At 50.3% G+C, this 23971-nt stretch overlaps 6 protein-coding genes across 6 annotated transcripts; 4 read left to right on the top strand and 2 right to left on the bottom strand.

Annotated features, from left to right (window-relative positions):
• Window positions 1–1825: 1825 nt before the first annotated feature.
• On the top strand, window positions 1826–5931 carry VC83_06687 (uncharacterized protein). Its single transcript, XM_024470277.1, has 2 exons — window positions 1826–3509; window positions 3558–5931. The coding sequence occupies exons 1-2, from the start codon at window positions 2446–2448 to the stop codon at window positions 5434–5436; spliced, it is 2943 nt and encodes a 980-aa protein (XP_024321712.1). The 5' UTR covers window positions 1826–2445; the 3' UTR covers window positions 5437–5931.
• VC83_06688 (uncharacterized protein) lies at window positions 5932–6967 on the top strand. The gene is made up of 3 exons (XM_024470278.1): window positions 5932–6506; window positions 6556–6647; window positions 6710–6967. The coding sequence occupies exons 1-3, from the start codon at window positions 6374–6376 to the stop codon at window positions 6740–6742; spliced, it is 258 nt and encodes an 85-aa protein (XP_024321705.1). The 5' UTR covers window positions 5932–6373; the 3' UTR covers window positions 6743–6967.
• Window positions 6968–16042: 9075 nt separating this feature from the next.
• Window positions 16043–19037, bottom strand: HIS4 (trifunctional histidinol dehydrogenase). The gene is made up of 2 exons (XM_024470279.1): window positions 16446–19037; window positions 16043–16384 (listed from the first exon to the last, which is right to left on the bottom strand). Exons 1-2 carry the CDS (start codon window positions 18826–18828, stop codon window positions 16185–16187), a joined length of 2583 nt encoding a protein of 860 aa, XP_024321704.1. The 5' UTR covers window positions 18829–19037; the 3' UTR covers window positions 16043–16184.
• TAF9 (Transcription initiation factor TFIID subunit 9) lies at window positions 19038–19949 on the top strand (the record flags this gene model as incomplete). The annotated part of the gene is made up of 1 exon (XM_024470280.1): window positions 19038–19949. The coding sequence occupies exon 1, from the start codon at window positions 19227–19229 to the stop codon at window positions 19947–19949; it is 723 nt and encodes a 240-aa protein (XP_024321569.1). The 5' UTR covers window positions 19038–19226.
• Window positions 19950–20389: 440 nt separating this feature from the next.
• TMA20_2 (translation machinery-associated protein 20) lies at window positions 20390–21118 on the bottom strand (the record flags this gene model as incomplete). The annotated part of the gene is made up of 3 exons (XM_024470281.1): window positions 20390–20804; window positions 20905–21045; window positions 21105–21118. The coding sequence occupies 3 exons, from the start codon at window positions 21116–21118 to the stop codon at window positions 20390–20392; spliced, it is 570 nt and encodes a 189-aa protein (XP_024321570.1).
• A 291-nt stretch (window positions 21119–21409) lies between these two features.
• Window positions 21410–23767, top strand: VC83_06692 (uncharacterized protein). The gene is made up of 3 exons (XM_024470282.1): window positions 21410–22032; window positions 22094–23276; window positions 23331–23767. Exons 1-3 carry the CDS (start codon window positions 21966–21968, stop codon window positions 23362–23364), a joined length of 1284 nt encoding a protein of 427 aa, XP_024321567.1. The 5' UTR covers window positions 21410–21965; the 3' UTR covers window positions 23365–23767.
• The last annotated feature ends 204 nt before the right edge of the window (window positions 23768–23971 follow it).

A 23971-nucleotide genomic window follows, 5' to 3' on the forward strand; every position in this document is an offset into this window, starting at 1 on the left:
GGGTGAGTGGAGTGAGTGGATGTCTGTCTAGCCTTGGGAAGCCGCGGAATAAGAAACGAAGGCGGGGAGAAGACGCGCTGGGTCAGTCAGTCAGGTACACTCAATACCACCAGCCAGCTGCTAAGCATTCCCAGACCACTTCTGGCCACGTGCATGGTGGGGGTGAATGCAACGCAGCGGAGCGGAGCGGAGATGAGACGAGAACACGAGCGCAGGCGATATATTGGGCCGTCCGCCGCGGGATGTGGCCACATATCACGTGACTGGTCAAGATCTGGCATCACCCCTCAGTCTCCCTAACTTACCCTCCTGCCCCTATCCGCTCCCCGCGATCAGCCCTCACCATTTACCCATCCCCAACCCCACCACCGAATCCCACCACCGAATCCCACCGAATCCAACCGGCATCGGCACCGGCAAGCACCACACACACCCGCCGTGATCCGTGATGAACCCCCCACGCTCCACCATCCACCTCCACGCTCCACCTCCTCCACCTCCTCCACCTCCACCCTCCACCCTCCACCCTCCACCCTGTGCTAATCGTACGACCACACCACACCCCCTTTCGGGAGCAGGGAGCAGGACTGTGCTGCCGCTAGCCGAGGTGTGTGGTTTGGTTTGCGAGCTGGTCATCTCGTGCCGTGTTTTGTTTTACTGATGCGGGCCCGGCGGGGCGCTTGGTGAGAGCTGGCTGGGTGGTAGGTGCTGGGGCGGACGGGTCAGACCGCCGCGTGGTGGGGGGAGTGGTCGTATTTACTGATATAGATGGTACGAAGGGGGTGGGTGAGGGAAGGGGGTGGGTGAGGGAAGGGGGTGGGTGAGGGAAGGGAGTGGGTGAGGGAAGGGAGTGGGTGAGGGAAGGGAGTGGGTGAGGGAGGTGGGTGAGGGGGTGGGTGGGAGTGGCTGAGGGAGTGGCAGTGGCAGCGGAAGTGAGAGTGATTTCGATAAGGAAGGGCTAGATGGGGGAGGGATGCTAGAATGGAAGAGGACTGCGACTTTATGCTGCCGTGTTTCAGATCGTAACCGCGCGCTGGCGATGGGCTGGATGAGATCCACCACCGCCGAGTTGAGTGGGTGGGAATCGGTCGGTACTGAACATCTGAATCGCCCCGCCTGAGCAAGTCCAGTTGCAGTCCCGTCCGTCCCGCCGCCGTCCCACCACCACCCCATCGGCTCGAGGGCGGTTGGATAGAGCCGACTGGACTGTCCCATCCTGCCGTTTCCTCAGGACCACCGCGCGCGCGATGGCTAGAATTCGCCCGGTCTGGCTGGTCATTTACAGTTATTGTGCTGTATGAGGGTTGTTTGCTCTCTCCGAGAACACAATCCCGCACAACTTCCTATACTATTCCCCCCCCAATTAGTATTCTCTATCCTATCCCTCCTATCCCTATACTATTCCCCCCCAATTAGTATTCTCTATCCTATCCCTCCTATCCCTATACTATTCCCCAATTAGTATTCCCTATCCTATCCCTATCCTATCCCTATACTATCCCTATCCTATCCCTATCCTATCCCTATCCTATCCCTATCCTATCCCTATCCTATCCCTATCCTATCCCTATACTATCCCCATACTAACCCTAGCCCATCCCCATCCCATCCTGTCCTATCCTGTCCTATCCTGTCCCATCCTATCCCATCCCCATCCCCCCCAATTAGTATTCCCTATCCTATCCCTATCCCATCCCCATCCCATCCCCATACTATCCCCATCCCATCCCATCCCATCCCATCCCATCCCATCCCATCCCATCCCATCCCATCCCATCCCATCCCATCCCATCCCATCCCATCCCATCCCATCCCATCCCATCCCATCCCATCCCATCCCATCCCCATCCCATCCTATATGTATGCACGCCATTTACTAACGCACCCACACACGCTCATCTCACATCTCACATCTCCCTCCCGCGATTATTCTGGTGCTTCTTGAAAGTACTTCTACTGTACATACTGCCCTGTGTTGTCGCCGTGCACTATACCGCCGCTCTACGACCACCAACTCCTGCACATACTCTGCACTATATAGGATTCCCTATACTCTCTTCCTATCCCGTCGCTTCAACCTAAAAGGCATTTCTTGTTTCTAGAGCATTTCTATTCAAGCGCTGATCGCTTTGCTATTCCCCTTTGCCGTGTGCCTTTCTTTGCGCCTTCTCCCGCTGCACCCTCCTTCCTCCCACACCACACTATAGTTGCTATACTAGTCGCCCGTGCGCTCTGAACCTGACTGGCCGCCGCTTCCCAGGATCCTCAATACCAATACTCCCTCCTCCAGACATTTGATCCCGCCACCAACAATTGAACTTGTACGAGGCTTCCTGGTTTCGCATCACCATCTGCTGTCATCCAACATCTCTCGACACGTACAAGACCCTCTGCGCAAGCGATTGGGCTCAATCTCATCCCAACACCCTTCACCACGCACCACATATGCCCCCCCCAAAACAGGCTTACAACCAACACCGGCAGCGACGGTCCCCGCAGGGCCTCCAAACCGCCAAAATTCCCTCCCCTCACTCCATCGCCTCGATACTCTCGCCCTCCGAGCCCCGCTCAACACTCGACACCCCAGAGACATCGACGCCGAAGCGGCCGCACGCCGACGCCTTCCCCGAAGCCGACACGGAGTTCTCTCATCGCCCGGCGGCGTCGCCAATCCGCCGGCGCCTGAGCGACACCACCAACGACACCAACGCCCACAGCACGCCCGCCGCCGCCGTCCACGCCCACACACACCGCCCCGAACCGCCCGGCGCGCGGCATGGCGCCCCGCGCCACGTAGACATGCACGATGACCCCGACGACAAGAAGCCCCTGCCCAAGATGCGCTCCAGCATCGCCTGCTACCGCTGCCGCCGCAGCAAGATCAAGTGCCAGAACAACGGCGTGAATACCGTCTGCCGCGCCTGCGCCAACCAGAGCCGCGAGTGCACATACCCCGAGCCGAGCGCCAGCCAGCAGGCGAACAAGCGGCCCGAGTCGACTATCGCGGCGAGGATCGATGGGGAGGGAGGAGATGTCAAGCGCGTGCGCAAGCGCGAGTCGGATGCGGTGAGGAAGCAGAGCTTTCGCCATAGCGATGACCCGTTGCAGTCCCCGCCGATCACGGCGAAGCTGTGGAAAGACGTGTATACCACCTTCATGCTGCACTGCTCGACCGAGCTGCCGTTCCTCCATGAGGAGGTCTTCCATACCCGCGTCCATCAGCCTGCTGCGGAGCGGTCTGCGGATACTCAGATCTTTCTGTTGGGCATGCTGACTCTGACGGCACGGTTTATCCCGCATTTGGTGGCTTACCATAGTCAATCCGAGCCCTCTGACCCTCTTGCGGCATCGGAGTTCTATGCCGAAGCGTTCGCGGCTCGCCTTGATGCGCCGGCTTTGACCGGGCAGCCGTCATTGGAGAGGGTTCAGGGGCTGCTCATGATCAGTCTGTATCACTGGGGAATGTGCTGTGGACAGCGCGCCTGGATGTACATCACGATTGCTATTGGGTAAGTTCATACACAGAACTACATAAGACGCTCCTAACAGAATAATAGGATGGCCCGGACTATGGGACTCATGTTCGAAGAAGACTCACGGATAAACCAAAAGCCAGCTATGATAGAAGAGGCGCGGCAGTTGGGGGTGAAATTGAAGGTGGCGGAGCCAGGGGCAGCACCCGACGAGCAGACCCTGATCCAGCGCGAGATCAAGCGGAGAACGGCATATAGTTGCTTCATTCTGGACCGGTATCAGGCATCCGGGCGATACCGGCCACAAATCATCAATATCGATGACCTGCACGTGCAATTACCTTGTTCGGAAGAGGATTTCCTGTTTGGGGTTGATGTCAAGACTGGATCGCTGAAGGACACCCCTCGATCGCCTGACAGCCGGGATGGTTCGAGGACCATTTCGTCGACTCAGGTATTGAGCATATACATCCGACTGGTTGAGATCTGGGGACGATTCTCGCGATGGTCATGTAGAGGTGGTAGGCGGGAGGAAGCATACCCTCCATGGGACCAGCGATCCGAATTTTACAAGTTACGGCAGCAACTCGTAGCTTTCCACGAGTCCTTACCCCCGAAACTGACATTCAGCCCTACGAAGATCGCCGCACATATCGCTAGCAAATCCATTACGTTGTACACGGCCATCCACACGCTTTATTCGCTTTGCAACATTGTCCTTCATCGCGAATATATTCCGTTCATCCCTATCCGAAGCACTGGCCCCTCCGGACCCCTAGACGAGCCGACGTTTCCACCGGAGAAATACGACATCCCAGAGGGGTTCTGGGACGAGAGCGCCGAGTTGATTTTCAAGTCCGCTCGCGACATTATGGATATAGTGCGGGTTACTAGCGACAGACAGGTCATGGTAGAGTCGCCACAAGTCGGATTCGCCGTGTGGACCGCCGCCTTCGTCGGCATCTACGCCGTCCATTTCCCTTGGATGGACAATCACTCCTACATGAGCAACTCGCCCACAACCCCGGACCACAACCCCACCTACCCCACCAGCAGGCATGAAGCCACTGACCTCGCCATAAAGACCCTGAATCTCATGCTACCCAGGTCCAAAATGGCCTGCGGCTGGAGCGTCTGGATCCAGCGCATGGAGCGCTACTTTATCAACATCAAAAAAGACCACAACCGCAGTATCCAAGCTCTCGGCCTCCCCAGCTCCGAGCACCAGCGCCGCGAAGCCCATGCCAAGGAACTCAGCCTCCGCGAGGGCGGCCACGGCGGCGGCCTTGAGGAATACAAGCTCCTCGAGAAGGAACTCAAGGACTTCGGCCCCTCCCTCGAACAAGACCGCTACAACTCCCCCGACCGCATCTCCCCCTTCTCCGCCACCAATGGCGGCTCGCGCCCAACAACACACATCAAAGCCGAGCCCCCGGCGTCCGATCACGCGCGCTCCGCGTCGAGAAATGGCACCGATAATGGATGGGCCGCTGTCAACACCACTGCTACCCCGAGCAATGGCAGCGCGGCGGAGGCGTACACACCCTCTAACAAGGGATACGTGAATCACCACGCCAGCCCAAAGAATACTGCTACTTACTACCCACCCACCTCCACCTGCGCCGCCGCAACAGCACTGCACTCTATGCACCCCCGGCCCGCAAGCGGCACCACAAACTCCACGCCCTACGACCATCCCGCACAGTCCTCACCCGAGACCTACAAGCCCGGCCCCCCTGCGTCAACCAGCAGCGGTGCGTGGGCGTCCCCGATGCCGAGCCCGGAAAACGCGTTTAGGACCCTGGAGGCGATTGGTATGCACGGCGGCAAGGATTTGGAGATATTTGGGACCGGGATGGACATGGATTCCTGGGCGGTATTTGGTATGGATGACGGGACGGGGAGAAATTTTATGCAGATGGGGGTGGGGTGGGGTGGGGAGGGAGTTAATTATGTGGGTTAGGTGGTTCTGAGTAAGGGAAAGGATTCCTTAACAAGGAAGGAATGGAAAAAGGAAGGATGGGGAGGGAGCGTTGGGATTGGCTTTTTGTGTTGTTTTGTCTAATTGTTGTGGCTTTTTGGGGCGAAAATTACTTGTTGCGGTGCGGTAATGTCTTGCTTGTCTTGGTCGTTTGAAATCAGTTTTGCTGGAAAGGCATGGGGGTGGGAAATTTGGTGGGAAGGGAAGTCTGATGGAAAAAGGGCGTCATATTTGTGCACGCATGCGATGTAGGACGATGAGAAATGAATGGGGGTTAGGGTGCCCGTTGGTGGCTGATGGCTGGCGGCGGCTGGATGCTGGTGGCTATTTTTATAAGTACAGGCTAGCGCTTGAGAAGGGATATAACCTTTACGATTCTTATGACGATGATTTGTTTTTTTTCTTATGTGGGGGCGTGTGTTTTGTGTCGAGGTTTGTTGTGTCGAGGTTTGTTGTGTTGAGGATGTGATTAGGGGTTCAGGGGGGAGGGGAGGGTCGAGATCGCTGTACGGGTGTGTGCTCTGAGCATTTTCCACTTCCCCGCGTCGGATCGTGGATGTGTATAGCTAGCCCGGAGGTTGAAGATTTTAAGTTTGTCTGTGCATATCGGACATCTATAAGGCTTAGGTTGGGACGACTCGTGAGCTAGAAATGGATTTGCCTGATGATGGCGAGACACTGGTAGCTGTGCTGATACTTGTAGGTAGTTCCGTGCGATTTGAGTTTCTCCGCTCGGGTCGTGGATGATGCAGGTCCTACCTGCTCGTTGAGACCAGACCGAAATCGGGTCCTGGGGAGTCTTATATAAATAGGTGGACTGTATCCCTAATCTCATCTGCAAACCACCGTTTATTCGAGCTCTCGATTTACCTCTTCATCCTAACCAATCCTACCACCAACCACACCCCCATCAGTAACAATGCGCACCTTCACCCTCGCCCTCCTCATCCTCGCAAGCACAGCCCTCGCCCTCTACGAGTGCCCTGACAAAGAGAAATATCCCACGCCTCAGTGCTGCACTGCAAAGGGGGCTGATACGATCTGCACCGATCGTGAGGCAACACCCCCTGGCAGCCCTATATCTTTACTAATCACACGCAGCGACGATGATACCGGCCTCTGTCGGTGCTTTTCGCATCAACTGTGCCGCCATGACTTCTGTGAGGTCCGCGTTTTGCTGTGATATTTCAAAGGTGAGTGGTTGACGTTGACCCAGAGCGTCGTCGTGGGGCTAGGCGTCTGATGTATTGTGTAGGGAAGGGAGGTGCGTAACTTCAAGTTAGTCTAACCTGGAACCAAAAGATGTCGAGCCGCCAGAAAATGGGGAGGAGGCGTAGGGACGTAGGCATTGGGATGAGTGGTAGGTGTGGTTTATGAGCTAGCTCTACAGGGGCGTATGAATACACTCCCCACACTTTGGAAAGATCCCTCGGTTCTCATGCGGCGTATGCTCTTGTTGAATTATAGTCTTTTACTTGAAGCTACAATACAGTACCCCTTTACTTATTTCTCCGCAAGGGCCCAACGCCCCCTGATTATATTATGAAACATAAATCTTGATAGTCAGACAAATGAGATCCTATACCTATCAGCCTGCTCTTTTTGTTACCAATATGTCTTATGTCAGCTGGATTTAACGCAGCAATATGCGAAGTGAGACTCAAGACATTCATACCAAGAGGCTTCGGTCCTATGGCCGCGGAAAAGAGCAGAAGGTGTATAAATACCAACTCCATACCAACTCCCCTCCCCTCCTAGGCAGATTCTCGCACACAATTCCAACTCCATACCAACTCCCCTCCCCTCCTAGGCAGATTCTCTCAACAATACCACCAACCAAACCCACCATGCGCACTTCCGCCGTCTTTGGACCCTGATTTATGGCTTGGCTCCTTTCATTCACTTTTGTGGCTTACAACAACGTGCCGCTATGTGCTGTCCTATTGCGAAGGCGAGTAATTACCCTAGAGGATAGGTGCTGTGATTAGTCTAACTGCATGCGTAGGGAAGAGTGCAAGTAACTGTATCGACATGTCGCATTATAATTAAGGTGATTTTAATTTGAAATGTGCCGCCGTTAGTGTTACTAGTTTACCATTCTTCGTCAGTCGATGGTAGGTCGACTCATATTAATTAGATGATTGCCCAAGACGGTCTGCCACGCCGCAAATCGTCGTTTTGTGCAAACTGAGTTAGATACCGCCATGTACGGTCTGATATTTATTACTATGTTATTAAAGGAGCATTAAAATCATATCCATGATCCCAAAGGTTCCTGGTGCTCGTGGGGAAAGTTAATAACGAGGATACTAGATTTGTATTTCCCCATTCCGCAACAGATTGCCAGCATGTTACGCGCTAAGCTGTTAGAATTTTGGTTCTGTAAATAGAGTGTTACAAGTGGTTACATAGGACCCTATCAACTGGCCTTAGGCAGGGGCAGGGGTAGGGAACTCTGTTTCTCTGTTTGACGTGTCGAATTCCTCGAGATCCTAAGCACTAATGCTCTAGGTGTCTTTTCCCTATAACATAGCGCATAGCTGTCCTTGTAGGGCATTGTACCTGCCCTAACCCTACTAAGTGGCATTAAACTATTTGCTATACTTTCGTCTGCCGTTCCCTTTCTTTAACTACTTGCAATCTCTAGCTATGTGGCTAGGCTTGTTGCAATTGAAACAGAGCTGTTCCTTAAGCTGTCACTCCTTATTAGGGTTGTGTAGGTGGTTGCTTTGCTTACAAGTAGCATTGAGTTCCATTAGGTCTGACTACCGGTTGTCTTGAGAATGGTTGTCTCTCTTTCAGCCTTTGTTACCTTGATATTTGTAACTCTTTTTCGGGTTGTCGCAAGTTTGTTGCTCCTTCTAGAACTTGTACAGCTGGTTGTTAATCTAGACTGTATGTTCGATGAGCAAGACCATGTGTTCTATACGCGCGAGTTCTATATAGACATGGCTCTTTAGTCCATGACAGTAGTGGCTAATGAGCACGTAGGTATCCTAATTGGTTTGGTTGCTGTATCTTTTGGAATTCTGTAGCGTACGTAAGGGCGCTACTAGTCTGCTTTAGTCCATACAGATGATCTTCTATGGTCTTAACCTCATTGATATCACCAAACATGTAGCGGATCTCCTTCTTGAATCCCTTCTAAGTACCAAATATAGTTCTGGTGGTAACCATCATACTATAGGTGTCCTCATGTTAGAAATAGTCCTTAAGGAAGGATTTTACCCATCGAAGGGCTCCCCCTCTAAGGTAGGATGACGTCTATAAGGTGTAACTCTCATTAGTTAGAAACTTGTTGTTGCAGGAATCAGGGTTCACAGCCACGGGAGCCACTGGCGTGGCACCCACCCACATATATAGTTCTCAGTAGTTGTAACCTATATACTTCAACTAATCAACAACTTGTCTACCACCAACACTTCCAATGACCTCCAGTGACTATGTGTTACACTTGTTGTCATTAAAGTGTGAGTATAGCTCGATCTAGAGTAGAAACACTTCAAGTTCCTTACAGTTGCTAGAGTAAGTGTTAGGCAACTTAACGCATAGGGTTTCCTAGAGTTCTATGACAACTAGTTCTACATTATGCATGACTTCGTCCTAAGGCGGGATTGCCTAAGATGATATAGGCGTTAGCATAGCTAGAGTTGGTGTAACTAAGGTAGCTACAACCTTTTCCTTAGATCCTATAGCCGACATGTTGCTTTGTGTATAAGCTAGTACCTTGTAGAAGTGGTGCTTAAAGTGTAACACTGACTTCTAAATGATAGAAGACACAGAGGTTTCTTACATAAGGTTGACTTAACAGAGGAGGCAGGGCATTAAATACAAAGGCTTTCTAAGTAACATGTTATAGTATTGTAAAGAATACTATATTAAGTTGAGCATAAGATCTTATCTAAGGGAATACTATCTACTTATATAGTGGTGTTGTGCCTTATAGATAGTCTGGATAGTTGATAGAAGCTAGATAACCTAGATGGTTGATGGATAACTCAACTATCTAATATCTGCTAGTTTCTACAACTATCCACTAGCCTAGTCATGCTACAGCCTAGCCCTGCTAGCCTTGTGACTTCTTAGGTCACGTTACTAGAGCCTAGCCTCGTAACTAATGTCACATTACCATAGCTATAACAATTATACCCATAACCACTACAGGCCATCCCTTTGCCCAAATTCAGCTGCTTAAGTGTGTGTATTTTATAACCCTGTTCTTTAGAATATCCCTACTGATTTTGTGCTACTAGATCCCTATCCCTACCTAATTATCCTTATAACTTAAGATGGCACTAAAAAGACAAGCTATTATAGATGTGTAAAGACGTAGTATTCATTGTCATCGTGCTTAAACTAGGGAGATGTAGGTAGAGACAATAGCTTGGTTTATAGCACAACTGTCATACTGACATTTGTTGCACTCAGTTTGCTATCAAACTCAAGAGCAAACTTAGAAATCTCCTCCTCAAACCTACAAGTCACCATACATATCTTGGCTTATCACACCAAAAACAAGAGCAATACTACTCAACGATTGCTGCAAACTCTTCTACTACATCCGTTTATGCTACATACATCACGGCATATCATTTGGACACTCATTGAACAAGTTATTAAGAAAATCTCCTCCTTAAGGGGGTGGGCCATGTAATGGTGGGTGCACCAGATGTGAGAATCTAGCCACCCAAGGAAGGGATGATTTTACTAAGACAACACACTGTCTTAGGAAACAGAGCCAAAGGGTCGTAGCTTAGACTATTCCACAATTCAGCAATCAGGTGTATGATATAGTGGAGTGGTTTAGACAAGTTGTAACAAATGTTGAGTTTGAGAACTCAGGGATAAGTCAGAGGTTAGCACCTCACTGACTTTTCAGAAACAAGGAGTAACAAGATCAATGCTTGGAAGCTTGGAAAAGACGTGGAAGTATGTGATAGTCGATTTACTGTATTGTCTGCTTGCCCTTTCTTAAGGAAAGGGCAACCCTATTTATGCTAAAGGAGTGTAGTTCTCTCATTTTCCAAGACTTTCCATGACTAACCAGGCTTGGTAACTGTAGTCGACGTAAGAGAATCCCATAGAACCATCTCCTAGGTTCCTAGCCTATAGGAAGTGAAAGGAGGTCCAAGGTCAGAGTACCCCTATAGACAAATTATGTCATAACTTAACCAATCTTGTGGGTAACTAAGGAGCGATGACGTGTAATGAATCATAGACGGTTGTAGAAGCTTTTGGAGCTATCGTTCATGTTCCTAGGCCTCTAGTTGATAGAGATATGTCATGTGTAGTATTAGCCCAGTAACTAAGGGGTGATGTCATGTAATGAATCATAGAGGGTTGTAGAGATATGCTATGTGGTCATATCGGCCCAGTAACTAAGGAGCAATGACATGTAATGAATCATAGAGGTTGTAGCAATCGTTGAGTAGTATTGCTCTTGTTGTTGGTGTGACAAGCCAAAATATGTATAGTGACTTGTAGGTTTGAGGAGGAGATTTCTAAGTTTGCTCTTGAGTTTGATAGCAAACTGAGTGCAACCAATGTCAGTATGACACTCTAGTATCAATAAGAGCTTCCTATCATACAAGTAACTATGAATGGAGTATCTGGATCTAATCCAAAGCTTAAGGAAGAAGTTGAGATTCTGGCTGTTGTAACACCTTTAGGGACGTCTTGTCTGAAGGTTATTCGTTTCCTGAAAGGGGTTCATTATCTGTGCTCACTTTGTGGACTTGAGCTTGCTTAGTAGGACATTCAAAAGCTCAATGTCCTGTCTGCTAGCAAACAAAGCAACGGCCTTCCTACATTAGTTTTTCTATAGCTGGGTTATGGTGGGGTGCTTGGTATAGCTTTGACTGCCTAGAGTTAACAAGCTGATTCGAGCTGACAGAAGATGGCTGTCTTGCTCTGCTTTGAGAATGCCGTGGCTTAGGAGCTTGCTGAACAATGCGAGGGACAGCTCGAGCTTCTTGAGCTTGAAGCTGTTAGATATTCTAATTAATGAGTAAACACTTCTATTTAAAGGCATGTAATGAGCCTGTATTTATCTCTGCTACTAAAGCATTTTGCATCTTGATGTTAACCTTATGACAGAAGTCATTAATAAGAGTCTCTTCTGAGTAATTAAGCTCGATAGTAAGTCTTTGAAACTCAGCCCAAAAAGTGGCAAAGTTGTCCTTGTTCTAGAAAAGCTTCCTATAAGCACGCTAGGCTGTGAAGCGGTGGTCTAGATCATAGAAGACTCTGTCTAAGACTTCAAACATTTCATCTATAGTCTGAAACTTATTCTAGGAAGAGCGTAGGCATGGGTTGATGTAGGAGGAGGCTTTGCCACCTAGTCTGCTCTAAACATAACCCATTTAGAGAGCTAGGGAAGGAAAGTGGTCGCGGTTTGCCTCAAGCTTCATCTTCATCTTAATGCTCCAATTGTCGTAGGCTGGCTCTGTTCCATCTATAGGAATAGGAGGGTCTAGAATCTTAGTGGACTTCTGGTAGGATCCTCTATTGCAAGTGGTGCTGACTTTTGATTTCTTGTTTTCAAGGTATTTCACAACAGCAGCTTATCCTGCCATTGTCTGCTCATGAGCTTAGATAGCCTCTTGAAGCTAGTTGATATTGTCATCATATGTCGCCTTCTCCTCTTGACTTTTCTGTAGGATAGTATTGTAAAGCTGGGTGACATGTTCATAATCCTCTAGTATCTGCTTTTGGATTTGAAGTGCAGCCTGTCTCTAAGCTTGGCTCTATGTGCTTATAACTAAGAGGTCCTCAAGCTCCTAAATGCGAAGGGTTGCTTGGTGTTCTAGGTCCCTAAGTAGTGTTTCTCTTCTGTTGTAGGTGTGGCTCTCTAAGGGGTCTTTGTGGCTTGTAGTAAGTAGACTGAGTTTTTTGCCCTTGATCTTGACTCTAGTCATGGTATGATGCATCCTTGTGCATCGCGTGCCATTGTAGCAAGCTTCACTTCTTGTCCTTAGAGTTGTTGAGGTCGGGATATTCTTCTAACTTGCCAGAATCAGGAATATGTAAGGGCCCTATTGCATAGTTGTCGGCCGTACAAGCTACTCAAAGAGTAGTGCACTTCCATCACAGTTATACCCTTGTTAAGGGAGCGTCACGGAAAGGTCTAATTCTACTGATGTAGTTGATGTTTGAGTCTAGGGTGTTACGATATCAAGTGCACCTTGCAGCTCAAGTGGGGGTTCAGGGGTGTGGGGAGCTTTCCGGGGTTGGAGCGAAGTTTTCGGTTGTGGAGTGAATTCTCAGAACTGGTCTCGCTAAAGAGAATTCACTCCACAACAACATAGCTGTATATAGATCGAGCCATTGCTCGAGTGCTCCTCTTCTCTTTCCTTTTTTCTCTAGATTGAGTTTAATTCATAATACCCAACTGGCACCCTATGCCTTGGTGAACCGTGACATAGGGCTTCTTCTAGATCTTAGGTTGTTCTGGATTTCGACTGCTAGTTCTAAATTCTGGTTTCTGTGGTTTTTAGTTTGAGGTTTCTATTACTCGAACATTTGTTCTGGATTCTAGTTGCTGGTTCTAGTTTGAGAGTTCTAGGTTCTAAGTTCTAGATTCTGGTTTCTAGTTTCTTGCCCTAGATGAGCTGATGAAGAAAGGAGATTCAATCTTATGTTACGATGGTCATGGAGATCATGATGCCAGTCTAGGTAAAGTAAGCTAGATTGAATCTAAAGAGAGAAGAAGAAGAAGAAAAGTAGGAAGGTGAGGCTAATCCTCATAATATACAACTTGCGCGCTTAGCGGTTCCTTGTAACCTTAGTAGCTACTATAGTTGCCTATAGCTGTAAGCTGCAATCGTAACACTACGTATGTCATACTGACATTTGTTGCACTCAGTTTGCTATCAAACTCAAGAGCAAACTTGGAAATCTCCTCCTCAAACCTACAAGTCACTATACATATTTTGGCTTATCACACCAACAACAAGAGCAATACTACTCAATGATTGCTACAACCATCTATGATTCATTACACGTCATCGCTCCTTAGTTACTGGGCCGATATGACCACATAGCATATCTCTACAACCCTCTATGATTCATTACATGACATCACTCATACTACCACATGACATATCTCTACCAACTAGAGGCCTAGGAGCATGAACGATAGCTCTAAAAGCTCCTTCCAAGCTTCCAAGCATTCATCTTGTTACTCCTTGTTTCTGAAAAGTCAGTGAGGTGTTAACCTGACTTACCCCTGAGTTCCCAGACTCAACATTTGTTGCAACTTGTCTGAACCACTTCACTACAGTTGGGTCAAATAAGTGTTCGTCGCTCCGAAGAACCACAACCATAAAATCAATCGTAAATAACTCAACCACAACGCTTTGGAATTGAATAAAAATTGAAATGTACTATAGCTAGAGTAATATAGATTAATATTTAATACTACCACCCTTTGCCTTAATGCATAATGCAATCCTTTTTGGCATTGAGTCAGCTAAGGTTTTGAGAAAACTAGCCTGTATACGTGACCACTCGTAGAGTACCGCCACCTCCATTTCTGCAATGTTCTTGATCCTATGCCGTCGAGTAGACACTTGTAGCTTTGCTTGCTGCCACACGTTTTCAATAGGGGCAAGGTCAGGGCTCTGTGGCGGCCATGGTAAACTCTGTACCATACAGAGCCTCTTGTAGTTTGCAGCAATAGGAGCAAAGTGGAATTTTGCTCCATCTTCTTGTATACGTACTTGTGGGCCGTACTTTGCAACCATCTTCTCGTAGAATGGGATAAAGTAGGGTTTGAGAACTAGTTCTGTGTATAGTTGCTGGTTCATCCGCTGCCCTTTAGGAAGCACAACCAACGGTCCAATCTCTGCTCCCATAAAGCAACCCCACACAGAAATTGAAGTACGGCCTGATTTGAAAGTAGGCTTTAGGTGTTTCTCCCAAAATTCTTCTCCTGGGCCTCGGGTAACCCAAAAGTTGCGACTATCATAGCCAACTTCAAATGTAGACTCATCAGACCATATAATAAGTCCAAAATCCACGTTTCTGTTTGCTTTACACCACTGTAGCCGGCCTTTCTTGTGAGCAGGCTTAAGGAACGGCTTCTTGCGTGGTTTTCTCCGTCCTTTGTTGTACTTTTTTAGAGCATTGCGTACTGTTGGTTTTGTGATCTGAGAGCCGCTCTTGCTCGGTGTGCAGAGCGCAATTAGTGGAGCTCTGCAATCTGTAACAGCAGCACGCACTAAGGCCCTCTCTGCTCGGATAGTAAGCTTCCTAGGGGCCCCCGAGCGTGCCTTGCTCTCAAACTTGACTTGCTGAGCTTGTAGGTCGGAAGCCTTTGCTCTGTGGATAATTGTAGTTACAGTAGTGCGGGGTAGGCGTTCTAGGCGGGAAATCTCAGTCACTGTCTTGCCAGCCTTGTACCAAGTCCAGCATGTTGCTCGCTTTGCAACAGAGGTCTCTCTACGAGTACTCTTCGGTAGGAGAGCCATAATAATTGATGACAGTATCTACAACTCACTATTTCTATCTATATTATCCTTTTGAAGAGGGAGTACCCCGCACTCGTTGCTTTTTTTCATGGCGTTTTGGTGGCTGAAAACGACGAACACTTATTTGACCCAACTGTACATCACACACCTGATTGCTGCGTTGTGGAATAGTCTAAGCTACAACCCTTTGGCTCTGTTTCCTAAGACAGTGTGTTGTCTTAGTAAATTCATCCCTTCCTTGGGTGGCTAGATTCTCACATCTGGTGCACCCACCATTACAACGTAGTTACATTAGAATGGGAATGCAATTGAATTGATTACTACACTATAGTGATACTAGCTTCTACACCATTAGGAAATTACTTAGTGCACTGTACTACACCATATAAATTGGCTGTAGCCTGCTATACTATATACGTAATCCTTAACAGGAATTGTGTTGTAAAATGGTTACATGACCTTAGTACAACCTCACTTAAATATCAGGCAGCTATATACTTAGACAGAACAATATACATGTTACTTAATAGTTATAAGCCTAGAGCAATTCCAAGACGCTTTCTAGATACTCTAAATTACTTATATAGACCTAGAACCCCTCCTAGGAGTTAATAACCATTATAATAGCAACCCTATAGAAGGTAGGGGTGGTCCTTATAAGCCTAAAAGACTAGGACAAGTGGCTATAGATGATTAAAACAGCTTCTATAAAGATAGGGGTATAGGGGTGTATTAATCCATCATTAGATACCCCTAAAGCCCTCTAAGTTAGTAGCATAATTATGGTTGTTGTATAAGGAGGGGTAGGTTACGCGACGCAAATTACACGTTAAATTAGAATTCCGTTAATAGCAGTGGTCTAGTACTGTAGGTAGTAGAGATCGTAGCCATAGGGATTTACAACAGATGTTATAGGCATAGGGATACGCAATAGAGACTCTAGCGATAGGGGTTTGCAATAGAGATCGTGGCTATAGGGATGCTTGACAGAGATTATGGCTATAGGGATGCGCGACAGAGATCATAGGCACGGGTTTGCGTGACAGAGGTCGTGGCTATAGGGATGCATGACAGAGATCATAGGCACAAGGATATGAGATAATAGATTTATTATTCATGGGACATCTAAATGATCTGTGGTGAGGAAATAGACAGAAAATATAGGTTCAAGAGGTTTTTACAGATAATATACCTAGTTGAACGTTGAGATACCCTATATTATCGCACTCTGACATACGTAAAACTCTAATTTAATCAAATCTACAACGCCCTCTCGTCCATCCACTTCAACCTAATCCCCACCGCCCTCCTGTGCGCCTCCAACTCCTCCACCTTTGCCAGCTGCATCACCGCGCCGCCCACATTCCTCAGCCCCTGCGCCGTCAGGTTGGAGCTGGTAATGTGCTTGACGTACGATCCGAGGTTCACACCCGAATACTGCTTGGCGTAGCCGTATGTGGCTGTTACAATTAGCATCGCTCAAATCACAGGGGCATCGCTAAATCACGAATCATAACTTACGCAAAGAATGATTGACTCCGGCCGAATAATCACCAACGCTCTCTGGCGTCCAGTCGCCCACAAACACGCTACCGGCATTCTCAACAAGGTCAACAGCCGCCGCTGCATCCTTGATTTGGAGAATCAGATGCTCTGGTGCATAGTCGTTTGAAAGCCTCATGGCCTCCTCAAGACTTTTCACGACAAGCGTGACGGAGTGGGCAATGGCGCCGCGCACAATATCCACCCTCGGCAAGGCAACGGCCTGCTCGTGCAGCGCGTCTTCAATCGCCTTCAACTCAGTCTCCGACAGGTCAATCGCAATCAGTATGACCTGGCTGTCGACCCCATGCTCGGCTTGCGACAGGAGATCAGACGCAACAAACGCGGGGTTGGCAGACTTATCAGCCATGACAAGAACCTCAGACGGCCCAGCTGGCATGTCGATGCTGACGCCGGCATTGGTGTCGTTGCTGACGTGCATCTTCGCAGCCGTAACAAACTGGTTTCCTGGACCAAGGATCTTATCGACCTTTGGCACACTCTCAGTTCCATACGCCATCGCCGCAACGGCCTGCGCACCGCCAGCAAGCACGATACATTCAGCTCCCACCTTGTGGGCGGCGTAAATAACCTCTGGTGTGATGCTACCATCAGCCCGCGGCGGGGTTGCCATCACAATTCTCTTGCACCCCGCCACCATGGCCGGCACACCCAACATCAGAGCGGTGCTGGGCAACACGGCAGTTCCACCCGGAACGTACAGACCAACACGCTCAATCGGGCGCACAAATCTGCTGCAGATAATCCCCGGCATCGTCTCGACCTCCAGAGGCTTATCCTCGTTCTGTGCGGCGTGGAATTTGCGGATATTCTCAAACGAGATGTCAATCGCGTCAATGGTCTCCTGTGGAAGGTTCATCATCGACTGCGGGAATGGCGCTCTGAGAATCGGCGACGTAAGGGACGTGGCTTTCTCGAATTTGTGGGTGTACTCCAAAACGGCGGCATCTCCTCTCGTCCGCACTGCCGTGATAATAGGGTTGACAATCCCCATAATCATATCGTTGGACTTCTGCGACGGACGCTGAAGCACGTCCAACAGCTCCCTTTCAGAAATCTGAGAGGCGTCGTATCGCTTCATCAGGATCGGTCCATCCTCCTTCTTCACCTCAGCAGGAGCCTTGGCTGCCTCCTTCGGCTGAGCAACTGCAATCCCCTCCTTCGCCGCCCACTGCCCCTTTGCGTCACCCTGCCTTCTCTTGACCTTAACGCTCTTGGCATCTAGACTCGTCTCGATATCTGCCAATGTCACGCCAGCAGCAACAGCCTTTGTGAGTGCAAAATAAATCAAGTCCGCCGCCTCAAACGCAATCTCCTCCTTTGTCTTCGCATCGCACAGCTCCTCGGCCTCCTCCATAATCTTTGCTCTCAGTAATTTCTCGTCCGAGAACAGACGTGCCGTGTATGACCCCTCTGGAGCCGAGATCTTCCTTGACTGCAAAGTCTTCTCGAGCTTAGAGATCCCCCCAAGCTCACCAAAGCATGTCGGCTGCGGCAGGTGGCAGAATCCTCTACCCTTCTGCCTCACGACAAACTTTAGGCAGTCCTGATCGCAGTCTAGCGACAATCTAACAAGCTCCTGTGTATCCCCCGAACTGGCTCCCTTGTACCATAACCCACGCTTCCGGCTCTGATACACCCCCGTGCTCGTCTTTAGCGACTCCGAAATGCTCTCCTGGCTGCTGTAAACCAATCCCAGCGCGACCCCTCTCTCGTCGGTGACAACGGTCGGCATCAGCTTATCGGCCCTGTCGCTAGCCCATTGCGATCCGATTATCGCTGGAACAGACAGCTTCCCATCCGTATCCTTATTCTCCATCGTCAACGCTGTCGCTGGTACGATTGGCACGACTCCTAATTCCTGTGCAATAGTCACGGTCTCCTGTGCCTTTGATTCCTCCGGTGTCACCAAGAAAACTGGCGACGTCTTCTGGTCGACAAAGCTCTTCAGCAGTGTCTTTGACGCAGCAGCATCTCCTCTAAAATCGATAAGAGCACCTCCGGCAGGTACTTTCGATGTAGCACTTGTCGCTGCTAGGCCGATACGATCGCCATATTTCTCTAGCGATGCGGCTTGCTCCTCCTTGACAAAGACGCAGCATGCGCCAGCATCTAGAAGGCTCAGGATATCCGATTCTTCAAGAGCGGCAGCATTGACAAATGTTCGTACGTCGGTGTGTCCCTGAAGGAATCCAAAGACCAAATCGAACGTCTCGTTTTTGGCGACGAAGAAGATGCTTCCTAGGTGACTGAGTTGTTTTCGGGGCAGGCCAGTCTCAAAGTATGGCTGGGATGCTAGGTCCAGCGAGGGAACGAGAGAAAGCTGAAGTGTCGTCTCCATATTGTAGTATGTTTGCACAGACGGCGTGTTGTGAGACGCAATGAAACGTCTTTTGTGATCCCTTCAACAAATTATGACTGATCCGTCACTGGTGGCGGGGAATACTCCTGGACTGGCTTATCGGTTGAGGCCCACCGGCGATACGTTTCTCCATTCCACCGAAATCCAGATGTCAGGTCACGCTCACGTCTTGTTACAAGCCAACCTGCCCAAGCACCAAACATATCATCAACGGACTCTCACTACCCTCAAGTGAATATAACATTCCAAACAAAGACATAACTACCACCGGTGAAGTAGGGGAGTTGGCGCACCGACCCCATTGGCAGCTCCAACCACCACAATCCTCAATCTCATTCAAACACCCCCATACCATCACACCGACCTCACTCTCCACCATGGAGGCCCAAACCAACGGCGTCGCCACGCCCTCCCTCCCCGCCCAAGCCGTTCGCAGCCTCCCCACGCCACCGCCTCTCCCGCTCCCGTCGCACCCAACGGTCTCTACCCAAATCCCAGGCTACGACAAGCGCCCTCGCGACGCGCGCCTCATTCACCTCCTCCTCACCTCTCTCGGAATCTCCGCCTACCAGGAGCGCGTCCCACTCCAGCTCCTCGACTTCGCCTACCGCCACACCTCTGCCATCCTCGCCGACGCCCTTCACCTCTCCTCCGACGCGTACATCTCCCAGCAGAACCGTGCCCGCGACCCTCCCGCCGGCAGCAACTTGCGCGACGCCGATGGCCAGGTCAGCATGGGTGCTGTGCAGCTCGCGATTCAGAGTCGTCTACAATACCAGCTCAGCTCGGGGGGGACGAGTAAGGAATTCTTGATGGAAGTCGCGGAGGCAAGGAATAAGATTCGGTTGCCGGCTGTGGGACAGACGGAGTGGGGTGTCAGGCTGCCGAATGAAAAGTTTGTATTGACGGGCGTGCCGTGGGGTGTTAAGGAATCGTGGGAGAAGGATGACGGCGAGGACGAGGAGGCGAATGAGGCCGAAGATGTGAAGATGGAGGATGGGGGAGAGGATGAGGAGGTGTTTGGGGAGGATGTGGAGGGTGGCACGTTTGATGATGTCTTTGGTTCTACGGAGGATCAGGAGATGGGCGATGGTGCATAGATTGGGAGGTGGTGGCGTTTGGGCATTGATGGAGTTACGAGGCGCAGCGGCGAATACCAAAGACGGGCATAACTAAGAACTAATGCTTGCATTTAACTAAATAGAACCTCTCCCTTTAGCGCATCTTTTGGGTAACTAGCTCTCTAGCTAATTAAGCGCCGTATTATTCATTATAGAGACTCCCAATTGTTAGGCATGCGACAGGATTTATTTACTATCCCCTGTTTTTCAGCGTCTTGGTCTATAAACCATGGATAACACAACAAGTATATCAAGCATTTAATGGTCTAACCTCATGACGGTGCATCTGCCAATGACAGCGCAAATAGTAATGGCACATCTCATTTCCCAATCATAGATCCTGCTCATTTACAACCACCACCTCTACCCGATTCTTCTATTCCCTTCAATCCTCCCCCTCCCCGACTAACACAAATAACTTACTCAGTATTCAACCTCCATAACCCATCCCCTAGGAAATGCGCCTCTTCCACCACCGGGCCCTTCCCTACCTCCTTCACCTCCTTCGTCCCCACTGTCAACAATCCCACGGCACACGCCTCCTCCTTCCCCTCCGCTGCCACCACCACCGGCGCACCCTTCTCCAGATGCTCTCCTGCCGCACCCCACTCTTCTCCATCATCTCCTGGCAGCCTGCCGCCATCACTTGTGATCCCCGGAGCCATCAGTGTTGCGCCGGACAGCACGAAGCGGATTGCGCCGCGGTCGATACGTATGCGTGGGAAGGCTTGAGGAAAGCGGTGCACGAGCTTGAGGTGAGGGAGGAGCGGGTCGGTCATGTGTTGGAAGAAGATGGGTTTGCCGTTAATGAGGTAGAGGGTTACTCTCTCTGGGCTGTGGGCTGTCAGTGTCAGGTTTTCTGCGTGAATGGGTCGATGTCGCGACGGGTAATGAGGTCGAGGTCGAGACGGAGATGGGAGTAGGTGGTACTAACATCTTCATAGCATCCAACTGCTCCTTCTTCGGCACCACCTCATCGATATATGGCGTAAGAAGTGGGTAGGTTGTGCATAGTTGCGTCCTAAGCGCGCGCTGGATAGACGACTTGACCTTCGACTTGGAGCCGGGTGAGATGCTTTCGAGATGTTAGCTGATCTGCCTCACTGGATGCTGCGGGGCTGTTTCATGACATACTCTTTCTTAAACATCGTGGTGGCTGGTTTGGGGTTGTTGTGAGGTCGTGTGGGTTTGGTGAGGGATGTGTTGTGTTGTGCTGGTTTGACCCCGCGATCGTTGCCCCTCGTTTAGCGTGGTTGGTGGAAGCCGCCGCCGTGGCTTTTGGTGGGGCGGCGGATGAGCAGACGGAAGAAAAGGAGCCGACCGTCCGAAAAGAGCGGAAACCGTCCGTGTTAGGAGATTTGGGCGGATACCTATCCGCCCAAATCTGACGGGTGAACGGGTAACCGTACATACGGTTACCCGTGCACCCGTCAGCTCTTGTCCAGTGCCCGTTCCCTCCGTCCAGTCCAGTGACCAGCGCCAGAAAGAATTTAGTTGACATCGTATCCAGGGGTAAGAGCGATAAACTTCCATTTCTCTCCCCAAAAATAATATCGACCATTTCTACTTCGTTTTATTTACATCACCGCCTTGTCGCAGGGTGGTGCGATCCTCACCATTGTTCGTCGTCCAATCAATCGCATCAAAACGGGCGCTTGTTCGCCGTAATCGACGTGTCAAACTCGCTGAAGCGTGATCCGTCAATCCCGTCCCATCATCACCAACCGCTGCATTCTCGGGAAGGAGACTTCGTACGACATCAGCTTGAGCCCATCCAGTTTCATTGATATCAGGAATCGTCAGGCGCAATACGAAGGTCACCTTTGCGCGCGATTTTTTTACGGTGGAGATAATCGCGTCGCTCTCACTATTTCGGCGCGCAGAATCAGATCATTCGAGCACCACCTCGCGCTTTCATCGCCAACAACACACCACAAACAGATAAAGACCTCATTGACTTGAGATCTTCCGATACTCTACATAAAACGAACCACAATGTCTTCCACGCGCCACCTGCCCGAAAAGCGCAACGCGTTGCTTATGGTCGAAAATGCTCCCAAGTGTAAGCCCATGGCACCACACACCCCTTCCCACCGCTCGCGCAACTAACCCCATCCCTTCAGACGAGAGCCTTATTGAGCGCCGTCGCCTCGGCCAGACCGACCTGCAAGTTAAGGCCAAGCAGCTTGGCACGTTCGACTACGCGCACCTTCGCGCGCCGCTGCCCAAGAACGTCGTTTCGGGCATCTTCAAGCCCGCGCCAGCGAGCTACTTCCTTATGCGCCGCTCAAACGACGGCTATATCAGCGCGACTGGCATGTTCAAGGCGACTTTCCCCTACTCTGAGGTTCACGAGGAGGAGGCCGAGCGCAACTACATCAAGAGCCTCGCGACCACGAGCCCTAACGAGACTGCTGGAAACGTTTGGATCTCGCCTATGCACGCGCTTGAGTTGGCCGACGAGTATGGAATCCGCATATGGATCAAGGCCCTGTTAGACCCTACGCCTATCGTCGTAAACCCCAAGGGAGATACAACCCCCAAGAAAATCTCGCCGCCACCTACCTTCCTGCTTGCGCCAGAGGACCTCGCCGCACCAAATGGTTCGAGTGGTCGCTCCGGCGAGGCGCTGAGGAGAAGCAGGAGGAGCGTGAGCCCCAGCAAGATCGCGAGCCCGCTGAAGAAGACGATCGCTACCCCGCGAAAGCTGAAGCAGAAGGCCGCTGCGGAGGAGAGCGCGAGCGCGTCGAGCAAGAACCTGCAACAGGCGCTGAAATCGGCTACCAAGCCCGAGGGATCCCCGTCTAGCTCGTCAGTTGCTGAGAAGGAGGACGCGACGGCAAGCCCAGAGCCAAAGAGGAAATCCAAGGCTGCTAAGGGAGAGGTGGCCAAGGCCGCTGCGGCCAAGGCCGATGCAGAGAAGGAGCCTAAGGTCACTGTCCAGGTTGACCAGGAGGTTACTGTCGAGGGCGGTGTAGAGACAACGCACACTCATGTCCAGGTTGAGATGCCAGCTGGCTTCGCCGAGCTGCCCCTACCTGAAGACACGGAGGCCATGATTGCCAAGGCGAAGGAGATGGTCGAGGCGGCTGTCAAGGCTGACGAGGCGGCCAAGGAGGCGGCCGAAGCTGAGGCGGGGCCCAGCAAACCCGCGGCGAAGACGATGAAGAGGAAGGCGGAGGAGGAGGCTGAGAAGGAGAACGAGGGCGCGGCGCCAGCAAAGAGGGCTAAGGTCGAGAGCGACCTGAAGAAGGAGAAGGTGCGGGCGAGAGCGCTGATTGGTATTAGTGCTACGTTGGCTATTGGGTATGTTCATGTCTCCTTATTTCCCTCCTGATGAATGGATGCTAACAGAAACAGTGCTTTAATCCCCTACGTCATGGGCGCCTTCTAGGTGCCGCAGGTGGTTAAGAAAAGTTTAATTTCTAATGGGCGCGACGCGTCTAAACCCCTCGTCCATTTATCGTTGTCTCGTCTTATTCCGTTTCGAATTTATCTCGGCGTTGAGTGAGGCTTGTTTTTCTAGGGGCTTATCTATGGTGTGGTTGAGGTTGAGGTATCCGATATTACGCACCCTTTCTATACATAAGAGAGTTTGTACGACACATGGGTCGTGGGATACCCAGGCTTTTTTGAGTGGCAGAGAGGGAGAAGAGGGGGAGAGGGGTGGTCTGCATGGTTCTCAACATTGTACCAGGGTGATCTGGGGACTGCTGGGCGGATATATGATGAGAGGCAGGGATATTATGGGCGGAGGCTTGATAGCTAGTTTTGATAGGAAGTTTTAATTCTCGAGTTGTTCTTGTCTACTATCTTATGGGCGGGGTGTTCGATGGCACTCTAGCTTTTTATGTGATGAGGAAATATGCGACGCTTCGTGTAGTTCTGTTGATGATTTTCTACCTTGTGCTACAAGAGCCCAGAAGTCTACACAACGGCTCTGTATAATACATAAACAACGATTAAAATAGAGGCTCTTAACCACTCATCCAGGGTTATAA

Source organism: Pseudogymnoascus destructans (genome assembly GCF_001641265.1).
Source record: "Pseudogymnoascus destructans isolate 20631-21 unplaced genomic scaffold scaffold_19, whole genome shotgun sequence".
In the NCBI taxonomy this organism is placed as follows: Eukaryota; Fungi; Ascomycota; class Leotiomycetes; order Thelebolales; family Thelebolaceae; genus Pseudogymnoascus; species Pseudogymnoascus destructans.